General features: G+C 33.1%; 2 protein-coding genes across 3 annotated transcripts; both read left to right on the forward strand.

The window, feature by feature from the left end:
• Positions 1–5,545: 5,545 nt before the first annotated feature.
• LOC121243296 lies at positions 5,546–6,387 on the forward strand. Its single transcript, XM_041141394.1, has one exon. It carries the CDS (start codon positions 5,699–5,701, stop codon positions 6,275–6,277), a length of 579 nt encoding a protein of 192 aa, XP_040997328.1. The 5' UTR covers positions 5,546–5,698; the 3' UTR covers positions 6,278–6,387.
• Positions 6,388–10,847: 4,460 nt separating this feature from the next.
• LOC121243294 (pentatricopeptide repeat-containing protein At1g77405) lies at positions 10,848–13,311 on the forward strand. 2 transcript variants are annotated; one of them, XR_005936099.1, is made up of 2 exons: positions 10,848–12,363; positions 13,251–13,311. XR_005936099.1 is itself a non-coding variant. In XM_041141393.1 (1 exon), exon 1 carries the CDS (start codon positions 10,925–10,927, stop codon positions 12,272–12,274), a length of 1,350 nt encoding a protein of 449 aa, XP_040997327.1. In that variant the 5' UTR covers positions 10,848–10,924; the 3' UTR covers positions 12,275–12,482. The 2 variants fall into 2 exon arrangements, 1 of the variants encoding a protein (XP_040997327.1); XM_041141393.1 differs by lacking the exon at positions 13,251–13,311 and having other exon boundaries at positions 10,848–12,482.
• Positions 13,312–17,935: the final 4,624 nt, after the last annotated feature.

Raw genomic sequence — 17,935 nt, forward strand, 5'->3', positions numbered from 1 at the left:
ATATATTGAGGGTGCCACACCACTTATATTCAATTGTATATAATGTCTTGAGTTGCACTATGGAAACTTACTTCAAAGTTACTAGATTCTTTATTATATGTAATTAATTTGTTTTATGTCCTGTTTGAATGGATTTGGTATGAAACTTAATAGTACCCTGACTAGACTAACTAATCAAGGTAAAAAAAAAAATGTTATTCTTAGGCATGAAAGCGTATGAAGTTGCAATAAATATATATTCTTGATGTTCGAGACTAGGAGTAGGACTGTTCATCCGAATTTCGACCAGAAAACTCGGGTATACTGGGACCAAAACCCAGGTTTCAAACCCGGGTTGGAATCCAGACCGAGTTAGCCCTAGTTAAACCATGGCTGGAACCTGGATGAATCCAGGTTTTTTAAAACTTGGATTCTGGGTTGAATATGGTTTTTTTTTTTTTTTAAACCTGGTTCTTTCACAGGTTGTCCAATAGTTTTTGTCTCGGCCAAGGTTGTTCAAGCACTGAACTTGAACTTCGATGACATTAGTGGTTACGCTCAACCACTCTTCAACGCAAGCTTTACCTTTGACCACAATAATCCAATTTTTTTATGTAACTGATCTTTTGGAATAAGATCGAAATCTTAATGACCTGTCACTCTACTTTGCATGTCTTAAGCTCTATTTTCTCTTGTACATTGCATTAAGTCCCGGGCAAATGTCTTCTTGTTGCATCAAAGACGAAGTTTAGGTCCGAAGGGGTCACTAAATCATGAAATACGCCTTCCTCAAGATTGGACACATTGACCCTATAGTTAGTCCTATGTTTCTCATTGATAGGGTTGTCTTATCGGACACAACAAGATAAGCAGTAGTCCAAATGTAGTAGGTTGTGATAGGATATATGGGTATTGTGGTTTTGTAGCAACAAAATCGAAGAACTGAAGTGCAATTGTTTCAGTGCAATTAAATATCCAGCTTTTTTTAGGACATTGCCAAGTGAGAAAATGTTATGAAGAAAGGAAACATCAAAATTTTTAAACTGAAAAAAAAGGGTACTGGGTTGTTCGGACTGGGTGTACCCGGATTTTGTAACCCAAGTTCCGAACCAAACTTGGAAAAAACCTTGCCCCGATGAACAGTCCTAACTGGGAGTGAGATGTTTGAAGTTGCATCTGTGAATTTCACACTTGGACTTCCTCTAATGCTAATATTTTGCAATTCCATGTTTTGCTGTAACTGTAACTTAACAGCAAGCTAGTGAAGAAAATACTATGCACTCTACATACAATGACTTATTACTTCATGATACGCAACATGAAGATTGCAGAGGGATATCCAATCTCTCATATGCTTCTCAGGTCTCAAAACCCCACTTTATTTGCTGGTGTTTACTATTATGAGTTGGTAGATAAGTATGTAATTAATTTAATAGAGTGCTTTTTGTCCCCAGCTACTCGAGGTAATTTTTGAGGCAGATGACATATGAGAAGGCCAAAATTTGCAAGAAATTGGCATAGTTATTTCTTTTTCATTGATCTCAGTGTCTTGTTGATGGTGCGGAGGAGTACCTGCAGCTACTTCATGATATAGCAATTAGTATGATGCGAGCTCTTTGTAACATGCAGCAAGAATTTTGCAATGAGAGCTAGGTACGTAGTTTGGAACCCTGATCTAGATACACTTTGTTGTTATCACATCAAGCATATGAAGATGATAGATCCAGCTTTGTAGGGATGTTAAATCTATAAAACGGACCAATCTTTTTTGCAACCAGATACTGATAGGAAATTTGGCCCTTACGCCTATGAGTCGTGGAGTACTCATCTTGTCAAAAGCTCCAACTTGGGAAGAGTTGTAAAGCTTAAAATTCTTCTATTTATAAGTTGGTGTGAAAGACACATCTTCCATGTCGATTATATGGCAAACATTGCAAGAGATATAAATTTTAAACTTCTCTTGTTGATCAAATCATACCAAGTCAACAGCATGGAGAACATGACTTGCAAATTGAATTTTTCTAAACTTAAAACATCCTGGGTTTGGTTTTGAGGATCTTATGTTGGTGAGTTCCATGACATTCTAAAATGAAAAAAAAAAAAAAAAAAAAAAAAAACCTCTTGAGTAACTATAGGGTGAGGAGTAATTATTTTGTGCTCTTGAAGAGTAAAAACGTTGTTCTCCTATCATATTATAAGATGTCATGTCAATTAAAGTAGAGACAATATTAATTACATGCATCTAGTAATAGGATAAGAGTACCAAATCCTTTTCCATAAAAATTTTTTTAAAAAAAAAAGGGTACCAAATCCTTCATGTACATCAAGACACCTAATAATTTTCTTAGGGTGAGGGTCATTTTCAATTGAGTGGTGGCAACACCCTTCACTCAAGGGTGTAGTTCGAGGTTGAGTCTCGAAAAGATCATTTGACATTTATATTTTTTTATTTTTTATTTTTTTATACCATTAAATATTTAAAAAAAATTATAATATCATTAAAAAAATACATTTTTAATCACTAAATAATAATAAATAAATAAAAAGGTCGAGAACCATCCTCGGGAGAACAAGCATTTACCTTGCATTAACATCAAGTTCAGGAGATGGAAACAGCCCAATCTCCCAAAAAAGGAACTAATCTTGAGGCAATTTGCTTGGGCGCTACTTTTCAAATCCACAAAGCCTTCTCACGCCTCAGAGGCAGTGTCATGCCATAATCAATTATTCAAGAACGCAGTCTATGTTTTGTGTTAGACATGATACATAATTGAAAACCAGCAGCAATATTCACTCTTGAGGCTGGCATTGAAACTACTTGTATTCATGAAAATAAAAGAGCGTTTAACTTTAAAAAGCATGCTAAAACTTAATAACTTGTAATTGCATCATCTACAAGTAGTAGTATTTATTCGAGAAAAATGATAAGGTTTCCCATTCTTTGTCACACTCTGCATGATGGCAAGAAAATGATATATATACGTTTATAGTCACACTCGTTCACGTCAGTATCATCAACCCACAACTTAAATTGATTCAAATATTCATCCTTAGATTGCGGATTAATTTAATCACAGTTTGGCCTTGAAAAAAGGACAAGAAAGAAAAGCACAAGTTGAATTTGATCATTTAGGAGCCAAATTTTATTCAAATTATTTAATTTATTTCTGATAATTATATATGATTCAAAACTTTTCTTTAATTAATGATTATCACATTCACTGTCAGGAAATTTAATGGGATTAATTTGTGTGACAGCTAGTACGACAAAATAAGAGTCCTTAAATAATTATTCACATTTCAAGCATTAAACACTTTTTTTTTTTTCAAATACCCAAACAAGGGTGAAGGAGGCCGTCGGGCATCCATTTCTCATGTCATCCGGTATCGTTTGGGTACAGAAATTATTTCAATTCATCTTATTTTATTATTATAATTTTTTTTAAATTTTTATATAAAATATAATAAATAATTTAATTTTTTCAAATCTTAAAATATTAATAATATTAAAAAATCATATTCTAGTAATATTTTATTTAACTCATCTAAAATTATCTCATCTCATCTCACTATCCAAATCAATGTTACGAGTTACAATATATATGTGATAAATGCATGGTAACTAAATACAAATACTAATGATTTAAGTAAAACAAACGAAAAAAATCTATATAAAAGCTTTACACCACACAGTTATATTTAATTAATATGTGATTTATTATTTTTGTCATTCTATCTTAATATTTAAATATGCGTGTATTTAAATAGAAAAACAAAAATGACAAATCACATATTGATTAAGTATAAGTGTCTAGTGTAAGATTTTTATGTAGTATTTCTCAAAACAATATTAAATATTTGTAATGTTGTACAAACAACTAAATTTTGTTAAAGAAATTCTATTTGCAGATCCTCCTTGGAGACTGCAAGTGCAGACCCATTATTAAATGAGAAAAAATATTATTTTAAGAGAGATAGTTTTGTAATTTTAAAAAATTTTAAAAATAAAATTATTTAAACTTACATTACAGTCTTCAAATAAGGACTATACGTAGTATTGCCCATAATGTTAAGGATATTGGAATGAGTGCTTGCACCTAGTTAGTGTGGAACAAGTTTAATTGTAAATCACATACCTTCTATATCATTGACATTGACTTATAAATTTTTTAACATGACATATAAACTATATGGAGGCTATTAAACCTCAAGGGGATGGCATAATCGTATTAGGGTGAGTTGTATAAAACGGATGAAATTTGGGGCTCGAAATTCTACTTTCACATTCTGTAAAATGGATGCGCTCAAAATTTTACATTTAGATTTTTAAGTTTGCGTTTAGATAATAAAATATTATTAAAATATTATTTTTTAATATTATTATTATTTTAAAATTTAAAAAAGTTAAATTGTTTATTATATTTTATATTGAGATTTAAAAAAATTATAATGATGAATTGAAATGAATTGAAATAATTTTAATTACCGAATGAAGCTTCAAGACTATCGAATTAGGAGAATTTTATTTTAAATTATTCAAAGTAGGAAACTCATTCCCAAGAGTATGTGCAACCCGGAGAGATTAGTGGAAACTTTGTCCTGAACAATCATAATCAATCAACTATATGGGGGCCATGTCATGTTCCAAATAAGATTTTTCTTCCAAAAAATAGTACTTCCTTAAGGATTAGTTGAGTAGTGGAGTATTTTCTCGTAATACTTTATTATTATTTATTATTTTATTATTAATTAAATAATATTAGAATCTTGCTGGGGATCTCGCTGATGTCCCTCTCATTTTTTTTTTTGGTTTTTTTTTACATAGTGATTAAGATAATATTATTTAATAATATTTTAAATTTTTTACTTTTTTAAAAAATATTTAAAAGTGTAAAAAATTGATGTGACAAAAAATATCCACATCATTTTTTAACACTTTTAATTTTTTTTTTTCACATCATTTTTTTTAATACTTAAAATTTTTTTTCACATCATTTTTTTAATACTTTTAATATTTAAAAAAATAAAAAAATTCATAATATTATTAAACAACATTTTCTTAATCACTATATAAAAAAAAAAAAAAAAAAAAAAAAGACAAACAAAACAGGTGTGAGCGGGACATCGAGATCCACCAGTGGGATTTTTATCATTTTTCTAATTAGTTTTCACATATTTTTTAATACTATTTATTATTTTATTATTATTTTATTATTATTATTCATAAAATCTGAATTTATCTCCCTATCGAAACGCAGTGTAAGGTGACATGGAAGCCACCGCTCTATTCTATGACTCAAAGTAACCTCTAAAAAAGACAATAATTTGAATCTTCCACTACAAAGACAACATATTACTTCCTTGCTTTGATCTCCACTGCATCATTGAGTCATGAATTCTTTGGCATTCTTCTAACCCCCAAAAAGTCAAAGCGCATGACTCGAACCCATCAACTGTCTCCTCTCTCTCACTCTCTTGGCCCACCAACCCTCACTTCTTGCCTCCAATCTCGCCATGACCACACTCCATGCATTCATTTTCTTCATCCTCTCCACACCTATATATATTTCAGACACTTCGGGCTGCAGTTAAAGAATGCCAACAGCCTGATCAAAGCAGCAAGAGTACTGAATCTTCATCATGCATGCATGCTAAAACTAGACGTTCAGGTTGATATTAGTTCTGTTATCAGAGAGTTTCTTTTTCTCGGGAAAGAAAAATGACTGTAGATGAGTCTTTCAAGAAACCAGGAGCAGTGCCATTCAAGTGGGAGATCAAGCCCGGTGTTCCAAAGCTCCAGCACCAGCAAAAACAGCCGGTGGTGTTATCTCCGCCGCCTCTGCCGCAGCCTCGTAACTATCACCGTACAGTACTTCGCACGCCACAGCAGAAGCTTCGGCCACCGCCGTCGTCTGGGTCGGTTTACTTTGTGCCTCCGTTGGAGTCCCCGTCCCGGGTCCGCTCTTTCCGGTCGTCCCCAAGGACCCGGTCTGAGCGCTGGAGGTTCGACCGACAAACCACCGCCCTGGTTAGGCCCGAAGTGGTTTCGCCTGGATGCTTCCTGTCGTCTTTTCTAAAGAGGAGCAAACCGGGAAAACAGAGGCTCCAGAAGCCCGGACCCGCTTCCGAACCAGACTACAGCTCTGATCTCGAGACGCTGGCCCGGTGGTCAGTGTCAAGCCGGAAGTCGCTCTCGCCATTCTCTGAATCTCCGTCGACGTCGTCCTTTTCGTCGTCATACCCTTCATCGCCCCGACCCGTGGGTGATGCCGAGTGGGCCGGGTTCGGACTTTTCTGAATGATACTATTGGGGCTTCGATTGTGTGGACTTTTTTTTTTTGGTCGCATAGTAAAATCGTAAAGAGCTCATTATATATAATATATTCATATTTTTAATTTTGATGCAAATGTTACTCTTTTTAGATTTTTTTATGATATATTTTAAGTAATTTTATCATTTCTATTTTAAAAATAATATAATATGTCATTTTAAATTTTAGGTTAACGAATATGATTGAAGACAATAAAATCTAAAATTGTTATTAGGAATCGAGTAAGCCTAACTAAACCAAACCTATATGAGGGCCCAAAACCAGGAGTGCTTCAGGCGACAGTAGTCGGTAGGCCGCCGAAGTACACATTCAAATAAATGTAATTTGAATTTAAAGATGAGTTGAGATGAGTTGAAATTGATTATGAATAATAATGAAATGAGTTATGAATAATAGTGAGATTTGTGAGTTAAAATTGATGAATAATAGTAAAATGAATTGAGATGAATTACGAATACAAATCGAGCCTAATAAGTACTCGCTGGAAGTGAATTCCACCCAAAAGTACTTGCCAGGTGTATGCATTCACGGACAAGGATTTGTACCTTGAAATACCCATATTAAGATTTGGTTTAGACGTGAAGTTGAGTTGAATTGAATTGATTTTTATGAATAGTAATAAATTTAATAGGTGAAATGAGTTATGTGAGATCTTTCTAAAATATGTTTAGATGTTAAGATGAATTTAGTATTATTTATAGAAAATTGAAAAAAATTGTACATTTTACGTATAAAGATGTGTTGAGTTAAAAAAGATTACAGTTCTATGTATAAGGAAGTTTTGAGTTGAGATGAGTTTAATAATTTAAAATTTTAATGTTTAGATGTTAGACTTAACTTAAAATTAGATTAAATTAAATTGATCTCAGTTAAATCTTGCAACCAAAACTTCCCCCATGTGAGAACTAGGAAGGGAAGCTCAGTGTCCAGCGACTCATAGCTTGGTTCTTAACAAGTGAGACAGATAAAGAAGAGAGACATTTAATGCAGAAATGTCCTGATGGCCGAAATGAGTACAGACATAAAAATTGCTAAAAATGAAAGCACAAATCGGACTGACCAGAAGCACGTAGAACAAAGATGGCGATAGTAACTCCTGTCTAGAATACGGGAGCATTTAAGGATGTCTTTAACCTTAACTCTATGCAACTGTTTCCATCCAAACCCCAAACGGAACGTTCAGTCTATGTAGCTTAGCATCACCGGGAAAGAGTTCATAACAAACAGAAAGGGGAAAGTCTAATATCTTGTTGGGGGAGTCGAAAACTGTATCAACACCAATCATGTTGGCTATATGTAGTTTTTGTCTTTATATTTGGGAAATGAGTGGCAATCTCTTTCAAATTTCGAAAAAGTAGAGGCCATGATTTTAGTGTTAGGTAGTATGTATCAGTTTAACAGGCAATTTTAGTCCAAAATCTACGCTTCTTATTTTGTCCTTTTGACTTTTCACACATGTATGCTTAAAATTTCATAAAATGTCATTTTTCTTCCGTGGTGAATATGATGTCTCGGTTTGGATATAAAAATTATTTTATTTTATTATTATAATTTTTTTAAAATTTTTATATAAAATATAATAAATAATTTAATTTTTTTAAATTTTTAAATAATAATAATATTAAAAAATAATATTCTAACAATATTTTATTTAATTTTTAATTTTCATCTCAACTTACTATTCCTACATGCAATTCCATGATCAACTGTGCTTAATTTATTTGATTTAATAAATTTAACAGAGCTTGCAATAAAATAATAGAAATATGAGAATTATTTTTTATATTTTTATTTATTTATCATTATCATCATTATCTTAGGAGATCCAAAAAGTTCTTTGCACATCAAAATTCTCCCTGAATTAATGTGAGATTTTGTAGCCCATTGGACCGACCAATTCGGGCATTGCATCGGCTATAGTCAATGGAATATCAAGCAATAAGAAAATTAATATATATTCCAACCAAAATTTTTCTAAATATTTTTTTATCAGAAAATAGAAAACTACATATATAATAGCAATTTTCCTTTCCCACCTACAAGGATCTTACTTTAAACCTCTCTCCTATCATCCTTCGAGTACATGTAGTTTTATAAAGATCCGTGGCTTCAGTTATTCAACTCGTTATTTTTTCATGAGGAGGTCCGAATTAAGCATGCATGGCAATTCTCTCTAGATTTACCTCATGAGAAGTATGACAAATATCATCAAACTTATGACCATGAAAAAAAATTCAACTCAATTTAAAACTTATAAGTTTTTTTTTTTTTTTTTTTTTATCATAACAAATTCTAGGGTGCTGTTGTTAGTTAATTCTTGGGTATATGTAATATTATAATATATATATAAATACCATGCCATAATAATAATAATAATAACATAAATGAGTTTCAATATAATGCATTTGGATATGAACTTATTAGGGTAAATACTCATTTGGTCTTCGATTTTTCAGTTTTTTTGGGGGGGGGGGGGGGGGGGGAAACCCTTTGAACTTTGAATCAAAATGATTTTATTTTTTATTTTGTTCTAAAATGTTGTTGTTGACTTTAATAATGAACCAACTTATTAACCTGTTGATGTCGTGTTTTGCAGTCTGAGAAACTTCACGGAGGCTCAATCTGTTCACCTGCAACTAGAGAGAAATGAGAGTTTCGAGGTGGTAGGGGACATCTCCAATGCTAAAGTAAGTATGAGTTCTTTAGGAGAATAATGAATTGAAGTGTTAAAGTGTTTGAATCCCTCCCCTGACTGAGGGAGTGGGTATATATACTTGGTCGGGACAAGCCTTGGGAAGGAGATGGTGGGTGTGCCGCTCTGTACTGGGATCGAGTGTCTCTACCATCTCTCTGCTGTGCAATAGACTTGTCAGACCTGATTGCGGCTGTTACTAACATCCCAGGAGGCACGTCATGGCGTGCCCAACCTTGGGATGTATTAAATGTGGCGTGACTCCATGTTATGACGTGCCCGTTTCTGTCCTATTAAATGTGACGTGACTCCAGTCAGATGTGTCCATCCTTTTAGTCTGTCTGGATGCAGAGTTCATGGATAGCAACTATCCCTGAATGTCGGTCATTAGTGGTGTCAGACAGTGTCTTGCCTTCCGTTCTCTAGTCAGCATGTGTGACTACTTCCCTTCTCGAGCCCCTTGGGCCGACCTCGCCCAGCCAACCCTTATCCTCGATCCCCAAGACTCTCGAGCCTTGTGGGCTAGGCTTACTCCCCCTGGCCCGGCCTTGAGGAATACTCCCCTCACATAACCCAATAATGTTTTTGCTTAAAGTGTAAAAAATCCAAGGATTAAATGATTATTAATTAACCAAATTAAGGAGGAGATTATAAGAGAGATATAATTTGTTGATATCCAACAAGTGTCCTGAGATGCAGTTGGGAGTCGTAGTTAGTAAAGATATAGTCGACGATTGAAGATCGACGGCTAGAAACCTTCCAAATGGAGGGTCTGTGCTACTAATATGGTCAAAAAGCAACCAATGTGAAAATTATTCTATATTTGTATTGTTGTAAGAACAATGTTACGTATAGACGTACACGTCGTACAGTATCTGAACTTCGCGTGTTTTATGAAAGGTTTTTACTTATTATCTTTATACATTACATACTATACATATTTTTATTTTATTTAATTTTTTTAAACTAATTGAATTCTTCTACTCATAATCCATATATAACATATTTAATAAGAAAAAAAAATTAAAAATTAAAAATTATATATGGTGTGTGATGTAACTTATAAGGTTAATGATTAGAATTTTTCTTTAGAAAAAAAAGAGGGATTGATTTTTAAAAATAATTTTTTATATGAATTTCAAATTTACCAATTTTCTTAAAGAAAAAGTACATGATTTGGCTACATTTGAATGTTGAGTTGAATTCAGCTGAATTGAGTTCTTAATAAATAATAGTGAGTTGAGTAGTAGAGAGAGTTATGTGGGGCCTATCTAAACTGAGTTTAAAGTGTGTTTGAATGTTAAGATGAATTTAATACTTTTGATGAGAAATTAAAAAAAGTTGTAAATCTAACGTATAAAAATATTTTATGTTAAAAAAAGTTATGGGTCCCATCTGTAATAAAGTTTTGAGTTAGAATGAGTTTAATAATTTGAGAGTTAAGTGTTTAAATATTATACCCATCTTAAAATTAAATTAAACTCAACTGAGTTTAGGAACCAAATGCAGCATTAGACACCCTAAAATTATACAAATCATTCCGACTCATGTGATATCACTCAGTCAATCAAATATTTTATTCTTTTAAAAAGAAATATTACTTACAAAAAAATTCACAAATTAATATAAATTTATAAGATATATTATATCTATTTTATAATAAAAATAATTTTATAATATAACGTAAGTTTGAGAATGAATATGAGCTAAAAGATCTCTTTTTGGTGAAAGAGCTTGTTTTTTATTTTTATTTTTGGTTTTATTCGTTTTGAATTAAGTGAGTTATTCTGCTCTTTATTTATACACTAAATATTTAATAAGATAAAAAATAAAAAATTCTGTACAATAGTGATGAATACCAGAATTTTTCTCCCTGTAAAGGCATAAATAAAACCAACGGTATCGTTAATTTTCCATAGAGATGATCACGTCGAGGCCTACACACTGCAATCGCACTTCCCTTGTGGACCAGGTATTGGCGGCTATAATCCAGAACCGACCCTTTGACGCTCGGCTTGCTGCCTCAGCCACAGCCGGTCAATCTGTATGGACCGTAGAGTCAGTTTCCGAAGTCTTGAGGTCCATACCAAGGGTCTTCTTCCAATCCCCTCGCTCCATTGGCCGCCAAAGCGGTTTCCGACACCGCGCACCTTTGAAACAGCGAAACCTCAAAGTGGAGTCCGATAAGTTACGGCGCAATGTTTTGGTTCTTGGCCCTGCCGCTTACAGAGACCCCCAGAAGGTGAGGTTGGGATTGGACAAAGCAATGGAGTTCTACTCTTGGGTTGAGGCCCATTTTGGGTTTGCCCACAATGAGAGAACTTGCAGGGAGATGGCCTGCGTGTTGGCCAAAGGGAACAGATTGAAAGCTCTTTGGGAGTTTTTGGGGGAAATGTCGAGGAGAAGGGGTGGCGAGCTCGTGACCACTGCTACCGTTACCCGTTTGATCAAAGTTCTAGGAGAGGAGGGGTTGGTTAATGAGGCATTGGCTGCATTTTATAGGATGAAGCAGTTTCATTGTAAACCGGATGTTTATGCCTATAATACGATTATTTATGCTCTTTGTAGGGTAGGGAAGTTCAAGAAGGCAAGGTTTCTGTTGGACCAGATGGAATTGCCGGGGTTTAGATGCCCACCTGATACATATACGTACACGGTACTCATTAGTTCGTATTGTAAATATAGCTTGCAAACTGGTTGTAGGAAAGCTATCAGGAGGAGGATGTGGGAAGCAAATCATTTGTTTCGCATTATGCTATTTAAGGGCTTTGTTCCTGACGTTGTGACATACAATTCTTTGATTGATGGCTGTTGCAAAACCAACCGGATTGCGAGGGCTTTGGAGTTGTTTGAAGATATGAACAGAAGGGGTTGTGTTCCCAACCGAGTTACTTATGGTTCTTTTGTTAGATATTATAGTGCAGTCAATGAGATTGATAAGGCTGTTGAGATTTTGAGGAAGATGCAAGATATGAATCATGGAATACCCACTTCCAGTTTGTATACCCCAATAATACATGCTCTGTGTGAAGCTGGAAGGGTTCATGAGGCCCGGGATTTTCTTGCTGAGTTGGTTGATGAAGGCTCGATACCTAGAGAGTATACTTACAAACTGGTATGTCAAGCATTGAGCTTTTCGGAAGAGGCCAACTTGCTTGATGATGAATTGCATAAGAGAATAAAAGACGGTGTAGTTAAGAGATATAGGCAAGTAATGAAGCGAAAACCAATCATGACCCGTAAAGGATATTTGACTGATGCTGAAGTTTGATATAGAGGAGAAACTTGTTTGTGGTCGGCCATATGGATATTTTTGTATAATAAGAAGAATTTTGGAGGTCATATATTGGCATTCTGCAGGTGAGAATTACTCTATTATTATTATTACATCATTACTTGTTTTGTCTAACTTTGTTGGTATGGATTACTACTTTCAATTTTTTCAAACTGCAATTTAATGTGTACCTATTTTAATTGTTTACTAGGCTTACTATTGTCTTCACTGATGGCTGTCATATATGTGATATTTCGTTCCGAAACAGTGATCCTGTCCATTCCCCAATGCTGTCAAGTTAATAAATTTTCATAGTTGAGGAATGAAAATGAAAGAGAGCACTGTCAATGTTCCCAAATATTTTATAATGATTCTTGTTGCATTTGAATTAAAAAATGGTTTAATAGCTTTTCTTGAATGCATGTTTATGACAAATTTAGATGGTAGAACTCTATTTTCATTCTACAGTGGAGTCATTCGGTTTTTCTGATGCTGGTATATCGGAAGTCAAGAATCTTCATTGATAGTTATAAAAAAATATGTCATGGCGGCAAGATATAAAAAATTTTTTGCAGCTTGGACGAATGCAACATTTCACATATGCAGGAGATAAAGGAAAATATATCCAACTTCCATTCAGACTAAAAGAAAAAAATTGCTTTACTCTATGAGCATGAACTTTACCAACTAGAAATTTTAAATTATGAGTTCTGCTATATATAATCACTTTTGCATATTCCTTGCGCACTCTATTGATGTGATTGGCCAAATCAGTTATTTTATATTAAAAAAAATGATGCAACTAATCACATTAGTAAAGTGCGCAAAGTACGTAAAAATGACTGATATATAGTTTTTCTCTACCAGGCTTTCCCTATTGACCTTGACTGGGAGCTTTGAATCTCATTAGCACTTTTCATAACATTAGTTATTGTACTCTACCTAAAAGTTTCTCTGTTTCTATCTGATACAGCAACATTTACCATGCCTTTGAAACATTTGATTTCAAGGGGGAAGGATGGGGGGGGGGGGGGGGGGGGGGGGGGGGGTGTTTGAAGTTTATTGAGCTGCCGGATTCAACTCATGATCATGAAGTTTACATCTATTAGCAAGTTGTAGAGAATGAGCTTATTTATTTTGTTTTTCTTGTTCTTATTGACATTTATAATGTCATATCAGAGAGTGAGTTTGTCTTATGAAGACAAGGTAACAAATACTGTTTAATCTATGTAATTCGTAAGTACTGAAATGCACTTACCGTTTCTTCTGTACTAAAAAACATCAAGAATACTTACTGGAGTCTAGCTGCAGCTTCGATAATTTTAAAAACTAGCCAATCTTTGTATGATTATTTGGGGCATCGAATCCATAAATGTTGATGATTTCTTCTAGTCTCTATCATTCCCCCGTATGATTTTTGCAGACTACATATGAGAAAAAGCTCAAGTTTATACCGCTACCATGTCTTATTTAGATCTGTTTTTGAACTGGCTCGAGTTCATCAAATAAGGTGTTTCCGAACATATACAAGAGAAACGCCTAATCAAAAGCATAAAAAGAGTAAAGAAGTCATAGAAAATAGAGAGACAGAGAGAGGAAAAAAAAAAACACACACACACACCAAACAAGCAATCATCCAATGATAAAAGGTTTTTGGAAAAGAAATCCTTGAAGCATCTTCAACTTAATTCACACTTTTGACAACTAATCCTCTATTTCCAAGATGCCAAAAGTTCCACCATGTTGCTTTGCTAGTCATGACCCAATCTTAAGCCCAACAAACTGAAAATGGAATTCCAAATAGAGCTAGCCACCTTACAATTGCAATATTAGCAAATTATCTTCATTTCCTACTCTTCTTATACATGCAATACAATCCATCGCAATAATATTCTTTTGAAGTTATCCACAAGGCAGTATTTATAGGTATCGAAGTGAACGGGTCGGGTTACTATCATGGGGATATAACACATTATAAAATGAGATTCTTACCTCCTCGGCTCCTTCTAGTCTCCGCTCTAATGAAATCCATCTTCCATTGGGAAATGTCTCTAGAAAATTACTCCTTAGAACAAACAAGCATATTCTTCAATTCCTCATGATATTTTTTTTTTCAAGAAACCTAACCCATATGACCCATTTAAGCTCAAATATTACGCGAATCATAACGTAACACATTAGTATCAATCATCTCGTAACGACGTTTGAGCATATATTGTGACGACTAAATGACCCCTTTAAATATATAAATTTCCCCATATTAACAAAGATAGATGCATTGTATGTCATTATATTTTGAACAAAATAGAAAATATTTTGATTGAGCTGTTTACGACTCGAAACCCTCAAGTTCAAATAAGAACTTAATGAATATTTTTCTTAGGATATACTAAGGATCAAAGAGAAGTCAATTGGTTTAAGATTGTGACTGATAATGATGATTAACTTTCAAAGACGTCTGCTGATCATGTACAAGTAATCCATGGTATATAATCAGTTATAAAAACTCAACTGCCCCTCAATTTTATTATTATCCTTATCCAAAACTGTTGGTGAGGATCTTAATTTATTGATGATCATAAACTATATTCTAATTTGTATTATTAATGTTGCAGGTGGCATAATTCAATTCTGAATTAAAATAGGACACAATTAAACCCGTTTTTGTTGCATGGCTGCTACTGTGAAGCACGCTCATTCCACATACCTTGGACACAATCACTAGTACTGCTCTATAATTTTAATATAACTCGATCAAACTCCATAATCAACGGCAAACAATGTCTGACATGGAAGGGTTTAATTTTTATGGTCAATGACTGCCAAATCTAATTCTTATAGCTTTGAAATAATCAATTTATAACTTTTTAACAACTATTTTATAACTCCATATGAAATGAACGACGGTTCGATTTAAAATCGAGACCTATTTTTAATGAAGTGGCATGACTGTATTGATAAAACGAATTACAAAAAAGTTGTAGCTATAGGTTTATAATGCTGACATGGTGTTTCAAATATAATATATCATGACGTGGTAATTCATGTTATGAATGCATTAATATCATGTGGATCAAGACTAATTAAGATAGATGCAAGAGTCATGCCATTGGCTAGTCTATTAGTAGTAAGCATGCATTTACTATTCGTAGGACGTTATACAATAAATAAATAAAACATTTAAAGTACGTAAGAGGGTGCGTGTAAGTTGCATTAGGAAAAATAAAAGACTCTTATTTTCATATAAAAATTATTAATTCAATTAAATATATAATATACTATTTTCATTTAGTGATCTGATATTGTGCTTATTAGAAAAACTAGAAATAAAAATTTAATTATATAAATTTAAGTTAATGATTTATATTAATTTGGATAGAGAGTTGATGACCTGGTCTCATGAAAGTCATGAAGCTCTGTGCTTAGAAAATTATTTAGTATATTGTAGATTTAGATGCTCCGATCCATGCATTCATGCATTCAATAAAATATTTATTTTATTTATTTAAAGTGGATTAGGTTTGATTAGAATGTAAAAATTAATCCTCTCCAATCTCTATACTGTCCTTAATTTAATTCAAATATAACAGAGACAATATGCAGGATGGGATGATTCCAACTTACTATAAAGTATTGATGAGTTGCTTAATCAACCAAACTTACTACATACAGCCTGCATATCATTGAAGGGAAAACACTTTTTTTTTTTTTTTAAGCTGTTAGGGCAATTAGATCTCAGTGATCTTGTGTCAATATAGATTAAATATCTAATTTTTATACTTTTTAATTGATCAGATCAGTGGTTTTCCTTCCATTTCAGGTAATGGATTCAAAAGTTAAACTGATGAGAAGAAGAACAATTTTCAGATTATAATGAGCAAAAGATCAACGTCATACAATTTATCAGAATTATTTAGCCGCCGTTTGGATAGTGAAATGAAATGAGATGGTTTTAGATAAAAATTAAAAATTGAATAAAATATTGTTAGAATATTATTTTTTAACATTATTTTTATTTTGAAATTTGAAAAAGTTGAATTGTTTATCGTATTTTGTGTGGAAATTTGATAAAATTATAATCATGAGATGAGATGAGATAGTTTCTCAATCCAAACGGTGCCAAACTGTTTTATTAGAACTATACAAATGTATGTGATCTTGTGTACCCAAATCGAATCAAAATATAGAACAGACAAAAAGATTAAATTTCCAAATATTGTAGCAGTAGTACTAGTGGTCGATCGGATGAATTAATCGTGCTGAAGTCAGTCAAAGTCACTGAACCCACCTGAAATTTTAAAATAGGTCATCATGCGACAAGAGATGCATGAATTGCATTCCACTTATAATTTACAGAAATAAATACAAGCTGGGAAATATCATGAACGGCATGAAGCATGACAATCTTAACATGGATGGCTGTTAATGTTCATGTTACACGCTTTACATTCGGCCTGCAGGCTTTCATTAACTCTTGCCATGTGTGTGTGTATATATATACATACATATATATATATATATATATACACACACACACACACACACAAGCTTAACATATACGGATGCATGGTTCATGGTTGTTTATGTCGTTGTTACACGCTTTCATTCTGCCTGCAGGTTTTCTACTCTTGTCATGTACATATATATATATATATAGAGAGAGAGAGAGAGAGAGAGAGCAAACTACTGTATATGATTCTTTAAAGGACTTTCTTCTGAATATAAAGTTCCAAATGAATGGCTTCAACTAACACTACTTGTTTCTATTTGCAATTCAATTAATAAAACAACCCGGCCATCATCGTCGTCGTCGTCATCTCTCTCTGAGCTCCAAGCAACAGAACAGACAAAAGAATATGAAGCAAGAGCCAGCCAGTTGATCTAAGTACGCACAAATTAATATAGAAGACTACTGTTCATATAGTTTTTGTTTAATTTTAAGTAGAAAAAGAAAAAAGGGGTGGTTCCATTTTCTTAAATATTTATGTCTTCGAAAAACATTAAAAAATCGAAGAAAGTGATGTGTCCTTTGGGCGACCGATCTTATTGAGGCCATTTGTGGTTCTAGCTACGTATGTAAATAGACTCACAAATTGGTTATATAATATGAGATGTTAGACTTAAAATTCTTTTATTGTAAAATAGATTTAACGTCACTACAAGAAAAACGAGTATTTGTAACTATTTTTTGTAACGAAAATGACTATTTGCGATGAAAACAAACTCATTTTATCTAAAAATAGTCATTTCGTTGGAAATAAGTACTAGTCGAAAATAAACAGTTTTCTTATAGTGCGTCTTGCATCAAGCCGCTCGAGTTTATAAATTCACTTTTATGAGATTTTTGTTTAGACAATATAATACTTCGCCTTATTTAACTAGTTATTTATAATTTAATCTTAATGGGCGATACCAATGTCCGTTCAAGTACTATAGTTCAATGAGTGATGCTACAAATTGCGCTCTTATCTCGCTTTGATTCTGTTATGTAAAATGTAACACTTTTATCATCCTTGATCATCCTTTTTTTTTTTTTTCTTAAAGAAAAGATTTACAAGTTGATAGACATTGTCACTTGATCATCATAGTAAGATGAAAGCATGGTTTATAGAATTTTTCTAATTTAATACATTGAAATACGACCTCAATCCAAAACCA

This window comes from Juglans microcarpa x Juglans regia, chromosome 8D (assembly GCF_004785595.1).
Source record: "Juglans microcarpa x Juglans regia isolate MS1-56 chromosome 8D, Jm3101_v1.0, whole genome shotgun sequence".
NCBI lineage: Eukaryota > Viridiplantae > Streptophyta > Magnoliopsida > Fagales > Juglandaceae > Juglans > Juglans microcarpa x Juglans regia.